The following is a 7,313-nucleotide window of genomic DNA, read 5'->3' as shown; positions in this document are numbered from 1 at the left end:
GCATGCTTGAACTGATATCTGCCAGGCTCTTTGCACCATTCTAAACATAACTTGCTGTCTCGTTCAGTATCCATCCATTATTCATGCAAATTCTTGGTTGGGAGAGAGCAGAGGTGTAGCCCGCTGGAAACTCCGAGGTGGGGGGTGTGACTGTACGTGTGTGGCGGGATCCTGTGGTGGATCGACATCCGACTTGACCCACCCCTTTTAAGCTCCAACCCTTTTGTACTGGATGAAAAGTTAATCGTATGCAGCCACCTTGGATTGCCCAGGCTGTGGGTTGTTAGATTTATAGTCTTGGCCAGGAAAACAGGCCGAGGTATTCTCAAGTGTCCAACTTTTAAATGATGGACAATGATCAAGAGGATGGATAAACCTATTTTTCTCTTAAGGTTTCCTGTCAAGTGACTTGGCTTTTAAAGGTGGGGGGAGGGGTGTGTTGGTGAGCAGATCCCATGTCTATGCAAGCTGGATTACTACAGGCCGCAGCATTTAAGAAGCAACAGGAAGACAAAAGGTTGTGGCATTCTGTAAAAACTCCTTTGACCTTACCCACACTTTCTACAGCACAGTATGGACTGTTGTATGTCATGCCCTTTTCACTCCATTAAGGCATTGATTCAATCAAGCAAACAACTTCAAAATGATTTAAAATATTTGATAAGCTGTTTATTTCTGTAGTGATTTCATTTTGTTAGCATTCTGCGCTGCAGCATACAGTAAGTGACAAAATATAAATAACAAAATTCAACAGTTGTTTCTCGTTTTTCTTTTAATTAAAAATGGCAATTAAAACTGGCAAATTTGGATATTGCCTTAAACATAATTCATTCTCTCATTTACACTCTCCAAAAAACAGCGAAACATCAAGACGACACAACTTCAAAGAACATATGGATATTATTATTTACAACTCTTGCCTTTTGGCAAACAATGCTTAGAGCTTATCGGAAATTGACTTTCAAATGTATAATGCAACAAAGGAAATATACAATTATGTAATACAAAGATCCAAAAAATACTATTAAAAACCCTTATTATAAATGGCAGCACTATATTTATAAACTGCAAATGTTGACATTTTACATATAAGTACAAATTTGTAATTATTTGAAAATTCTGTTGAGGTAGTACCCTCTTAAGTCAGTTATTATAATGTTAAAATACTGAATAAACAATACACACTTTGTATATACAATACAGAAAATCTATTACTTTTTTCCTTATTTCATTAAAGTTACTGTATTCCTTTGGTAAACATAACTGTCAGAAATGTGCAGTCTCTCCAAGTGTCACGTTTCACTTTATTTTACATTCACAACATTTTTGCATCTTTTTGGATTCATTCTCGTAAATAATGCAAAAAGGGATAGTACATTGTTCCAAAAAAGCTTCTTTAATGACATTCATTCGTGCTATAGGACTTCAGCATTTCACAAGAAAAGAATTACTGCATTTGTTCCCGGACTTTTACTGTGTTTTGTAAAGCGCTCCGCGCATCTCCCCCATCTTGTTTTAAATATTGTAGGTGGGAACCGCTTGTAAAACTCATGAATGGCAATGTTCTATGGAGGAAAGCCATATGGATTCGATATTCTTCAAAAGACACTAACATCCAGTGTTTTACCCGCTGTCGGGTTTGTAAACATGAGTAGCCTACCTCCACTTACGTTCTTCATTATTATCTACTTTAAAAGGTATAGCATTGTAAACCGCTATGAATGAGTGTAATGATTGTGAAGTCATTTGGCAATGCATGCGATCATTTTGAAGTTACTCTAAGACAAGAGAGTACCCTTTGTTTAGGTGGATATTTGTTTACTTTTAAAGCGGATGTTGTATGTAATGGCCTTTTTCTTCAGAACAAGGGTGAAACCGTCTTATGGACTAAGGTGGCTGAAAGAGGTTGCTTAAAGAACAACGCCCACATCCCTGGTAAGTAACAGGGACTGACATCCAGCTTCAGTGTAAAATGCAGAATGGAAACATTCGTTCTCGTTTTAAAAATTAACTAAACTTTGGTTCATAAGACAAGCGACAATAAAGGTATGCTTCTAATACAATAATACAAAATGCATCCGGGAAACTAAGATACTATTCTCCGTACGCAAACAGTCATAGTACCCTCTATTAAAAATACTAGCGTTTATTCACAAAACGTGATAATGAATGAAGGTGCATGTTATGAACAGTGCGACAACTGTGCCATGTAGCGTTTAAATGCTTTTCGTGAAGTAAAATTAATCAACCACGCAAATAGATCATTCTCAACTGACAATGACACTTTGAGGGCTGATGCACGGGGTATGTTTTTCCTATTTATCTTTGCGTCAAATTGGATATTGTATAGTTATGACCAGGGAAAGCCGCAATCAAAACAGTCGTCTGGAAAACATTCAGTGCAATTATTAGATTGAGTTTGCTTCTCCGTAATTGTCACGATATACTTAGAATATTTTGAGCCTCTTACCCCCCACCGCTCTCCCTCCCTTAAGTGGCCGTTGTGCGGGCTGATCTTTGGAAAGCGGACAGTATTTTATGGTATGGGCATTGTCCCCATTGGCACTGCATAGGGGACAAGTATAAGCCCTGAGAATGGGACAAACGACCCTCCCGTCTGGCGTTTTCAGTACATGGGAGCCGTACACCTCCTCGGGCGCTCCATTATTCCGACAGAAGACGCAGATCTTGGGTTCCTGCTTATTCCTCGGCGTCTGCTTGCGCATCTTTCGCTCCATGCCGAAAAGGTCGAAACCGGCGAAGCTCCCTCCAAAACCGGATTCTCTGTCCTGCTGTGGCACGCCGGCACTTTGGTTCTGGAAAGGGCTAAAAATGGAGAAGCGCTCTTTCAAGTCGAGGATGGAGGTAGGCGGAGGACTCGCGGAAGGGCAGCAGCATTCCAAGTGTCCACCTTCGCTGCTGCCCCCGATAACGCACGAGCACGCCGGGGAATCGTCCAAGCCCAGAGTCGCTTTCAGAGACTCCGTGATGGAATTGGGACTTTGGGGCGCGCTGTTCTTGTTCTTCGTGACCAACGTCGAGAGACCCAAATAGTCGTTCCAGAAATTGAATGTGTAGTCGTAAGGAGAGCGAGCGTTCAAATAGTTGTGATTTAAAAAATCCATGCTTATTTCTAGGAAGTGTCGTCTTTCTTCGCAAATAAAAACTTGTAGATTCCGCCAGATTTTTCAGTCAATTGCGTTCGATTACTGCATTAGAAGGGACAATGTGCAGTTCTTCCCTGCGTTTCCTTGTTCTAATCGCAAGACTGGAAAGCTGCTGTTTTAAAGCTGTCGTAGAATAAGAACCAGAGGGTGGGCGGGGCTCTCTTTTCAAACCAAGTTTATGATCAGGTCGAAAGCACATTTCTTGCTAGAGAGGGTAGGCTCAATTTAAGGCACGGAACGGAACTCCGAGTGCGGACGGGACGGCGACTCTGAATGCAAAAAAATAAATGCGAAATAAATTAATTTATTCTGAGTACCAGGTGTCATTACGTCACCACAACCACAGACTGCAGTTTAACATTTCACTCATTCGGTGTTATACGTTCTTTGAAGCGCAATTTTTTTGCTTGCCAGTACAAATGGTACTAAAATGATTATGCTACAGCGTAATATTAGAATAAAAGTTATGGTAAAACACTGCTGACTGTTACTTAATTAATCCTAAACCAAGTCCGTATATTTTTGAATGTTTTCTGGACCAGCTTGCAACTAACTGAGAAAGTCAACACAGACTTACCGACGCCAGTAAGACCTGGGGGGATGGGCCAGCAAATTCGCTCTCAGATCTACCTCCACATAAAATACCTCGCGCTTTTCCCCTGCTCCTTGGGCCAGTAAAAAACTAGAACAGGTTCGCTCAATTCCCTACACACAAATAGGGAAGGAAGTAAGTCGAAATATGTGCAGCATTTTTCTTTTCTTTTTTTGCCGCGGACCTGCGGGTATTTTACGCGCAGTGTGTTTCTAATGCTTGCGTGTATGAGATCAGACTTAACTCCGCGGCTGTCTATTAATAAATACCGTCGTGGAAACCGTTCCTTTGTTCGCAAGAAAACGTTTCACCAACAAACGGGCTAATTATCGCGCACTACGTCGCACTTAAGCATGTAATTCCCTCAAATCATTCAGCTGTACTTTACTGAGTCTTGTAGTTCTGTATGTTGGCATAATGTCCTCCTGTTGACGTTCTCTTTTGGGTTTTGACCAATGTGCTACCAGCTGCCCTAATGGTGCGCAGTTGTTTTCCACTGTGCACTGGGACGTTGTTGTGAAGAGCGCTACATGAAAATTAAACATTGATACATCCGATTCTTCCTCGTACAATTTTGATATAACCTACGAAACATCAAAATACATGCTTCATGAATTCCCGACCGTACTAGTACCCAAAAATAAAGCATTAATGTGCCCTTTAATGTAAAAGTAATATTCTAATGGAATTGTCATCAGTTATACAATATCCAGGCTATTCTTATATTGGCCTACGTTTCAAGCATTTAATTTATCCGGTTTAGTTTATAGGGCAGAGGTCCGGTTGTTCCGTAGGGCACTTTTAGGGAATACTGTTCGTAAGCATTAGCTTATATTTTTATGCGGTAAATGAGACTATTTTGGTTTTGAAGTAGTCTAACCTAGATCGTAATGCTCCTTAATGGATGCGGTGCTGGCGTTTTAAAATCCTTTAAGCATATTTTTAAAAATATAATTGCATTTGAACTCGACTACGAGGGAGAACTGGTGTGCTCTTTGCAAAAGTGTGAATGTCGCGGCGCTCTGCAGGGTCTACGGTGCCTCGGGAAATGAAGCTGTAGATAATAACCATTGGACTTCACCCGCACGCATGGACGATGTGCATGTGAGTATTTGCCATAATACAGGGCGTGCATTTGGAAAAATGAGTACTGGCAGTCAGACGTGATCTCTCTCCTTTCCTAACTTTGACAAGACCTGACATGGTGCGGAAGAGCTTCCGTGTTTCACCACTGGGTGTCTATGTGTGCTAAGCAGAGACCGCAGGACAAAGAGTTACATCATCAAGGACCGTGTTATTCCAGCTTCTCTCAGTGATATAATGGAGATGCCCATCCTGGAAGTCGCTCTCTTGCTGACAACATGCCTGAGTGAAACTACTGCATTTATTATTTATTTTGGGGCAGACATACAAACTTTAAATTAGCTATGTGCAGTAGCAGTGGTATCCTAATTGGAAAACTCATACTACTCTATGTGCCTCTGAAATCGCCCCTCAGGGACAAATAAAGTGATTTGATTGATTGATTGATTGATTGGAAATATACAAAGGGTTTGGTTTGAAATTTAGTTAAAAATCACTGTTGCTCGGAAATGATCCCTGTATGAGTCCTCAAAGGTGACAGAATGTTGGTCCTGCATTCTGAAATAGACATATTAAATGCAACACAATGGGCCTGCATCATCTGCCTTTGCCTCAGTGTCAAGGCTGGTGAAATTTTACTAATCTTAGTGCACAAGAGGAACTCTGCTCAACCAGGAGGCGATAGATACCTGCACCTGCTGCTGTAGATGAAAGCATAGCCCTCCATTGCAATGACTGTGCAGCTTCACTGGTGAAAAGTAATGGCTGTGACAATCGGCACCTTGCCATTGTTGCACACGGCTGTAATGGAACAGACCTACAGATACAGCTGAACATTCCACCGCTGGAGAAAATATTAATATGGTAATATTAATTAATATTAATATAATCTTGTTGAAAACATTTACACTTTCCAGATACCTACATCGCAGGTGTCTGATCATGTCCATCTTCCAGCCCAAAAAAAGAGAGACCCACAGCTTTAATTTTTCCATCCATGGGTTCATCTTAAAAGTAGCTGTACTGGGCCAGAAAACTACAGACATGGCAACACTGTGCATGAGGTGATACAGCAAAACAGAAAACCTAGTCAATAAAGAGATCTCAATTCTGTGCAATAAAAAACAAAACAGAATATCCTTTTACAAAGGCAGGCAGGATTAGCATTTTAGGGGTTCTGGAGGATAGTTGGGTTAGATGGACCCCAACACTCAATGGCAATGTTCCGCAAGACTTCACTTTTAACAGGCCTCTCAAAGACAATGGGCAACACCTGAGTGGATTACTGATCCGCTTCAGGTGATTATACCTGTGCGTGAGGACAATGCTGTCCAAGGCCCTGTTGGCCCCAGCCGTGTGAGAGAGCAGGCACAGCTAGTAGGAGCAGCAGCCATTTTTCTCAGCCTCCCAGCCCTCCTGGCACTGCATCTACATGCATGCACACACACACATGCATACACACATGTGCACACACACACATGCATACACACATACATGCACACACACGCATGCACACACGAGCACACACACACACACACACACACACACACACACACACACACCATTTTCCAATTCTGTAAAACCAAGCCCAACACCCCCTAATGTGTCTTTACATTGTTCCCTGCTTGGTATTCAATAAAGTCTACACCTAACAAAGGGGTACTAAACTAAGAATGAAGTATGTCAGTAAACATTATCTGAGAAGAAAACGGCCCCTCCCTTGTGACAAGTAGTAAAATGAAAATCCCTGTAAGAGACCCTTTTTTTGTTTTTCCATTGGCACTTCATTGATGTGCACATTTATTGTTTTTGTAAAGTATTATTTCAACAAAAAATGTTTAGGAAATTGCTTTCACAAATAAGATTTTTAAAAATCATTTTTCATTGTAAAATAAATTGTACTCTTGTACTTATTTGGTTAAACTTTATCTAACCCACAGACATGCTGTACTCTAATGGGGCAAACATATGTCTGGATAGGTTTGTAATATTCAGTATTTAATTAATAGGCATACATATTTTCAGTTTGTATCTGTATTTATTTATTCACCTCCTCCCCTTTCTGTAGTGTAAATGATTGCATGTTTCCTGATATAGAAGTCTGTTTTTAAATGTGAATGCTACATACTGCTAGGAAAATTTCCCCATGGGTATAATGAAGTATTATCTATCAAATTTTCTATCTATGTGAAGTATCTATTTTACAATCGGTATTTATCTTAAGTTCCAAATATACAAGACCTTGTAAATTTTGTAAAATTAACTTGACAACCAAGTATAAACATCCGTTTACTAGTGTAGGCTTTTTTTGTACATAGAAAATGCTTTTTGGTGAGATATCATTATTTATTTATTTTTTTACTGTATCTGTTATGCATAACTGATGATGATGATAATAATAATAATAATAATGTATGAACCATAAGACAATTAAATGTGGAGAGATAGACATGACCTCCAGTCTAATGTTG

General features: G+C 40.2%; 1 protein-coding gene across 3 annotated transcripts; it reads right to left on the bottom strand.

Annotated features, from left to right (window-relative positions):
* Positions 1–647: 647 nt before the first annotated feature.
* LOC135259632 (nanos homolog 1-like) lies at positions 648–6,035 on the bottom strand. 3 transcript variants are annotated; one of them, XM_064344200.1, is made up of 3 exons: positions 5,768–6,035; positions 5,532–5,643; positions 648–3,436 (listed from the first exon to the last, which is right to left on the bottom strand). In XM_064344200.1, exon 3 carries the CDS (start codon positions 3,123–3,125, stop codon positions 2,448–2,450), a length of 678 nt encoding a protein of 225 aa, XP_064200270.1. In that variant the 5' UTR covers positions 3,126–3,436; positions 5,532–5,643; positions 5,768–6,035; the 3' UTR covers positions 648–2,447. The 3 variants fall into 3 exon arrangements, with proteins under 3 accessions (XP_064200270.1, XP_064200272.1, XP_064200271.1); XM_064344202.1 differs by lacking the exon at positions 5,768–6,035 and having other exon boundaries at positions 5,532–5,663; XM_064344201.1 differs by lacking the exons at positions 5,532–5,643; positions 5,768–6,035 and adding an exon at positions 3,745–4,250.
* Positions 6,036–7,313: the final 1,278 nt, after the last annotated feature.

Source organism: Anguilla rostrata, chromosome 7, assembly GCF_018555375.3.
Source record: "Anguilla rostrata isolate EN2019 chromosome 7, ASM1855537v3, whole genome shotgun sequence".
NCBI classification, from domain to species: Eukaryota; Metazoa; Chordata; class Actinopteri; order Anguilliformes; family Anguillidae; genus Anguilla; species Anguilla rostrata.
The sequence above is the reverse complement of the archived record's forward strand: the minus strand, read 5'-3'. Positions and strand labels throughout refer to the sequence as shown.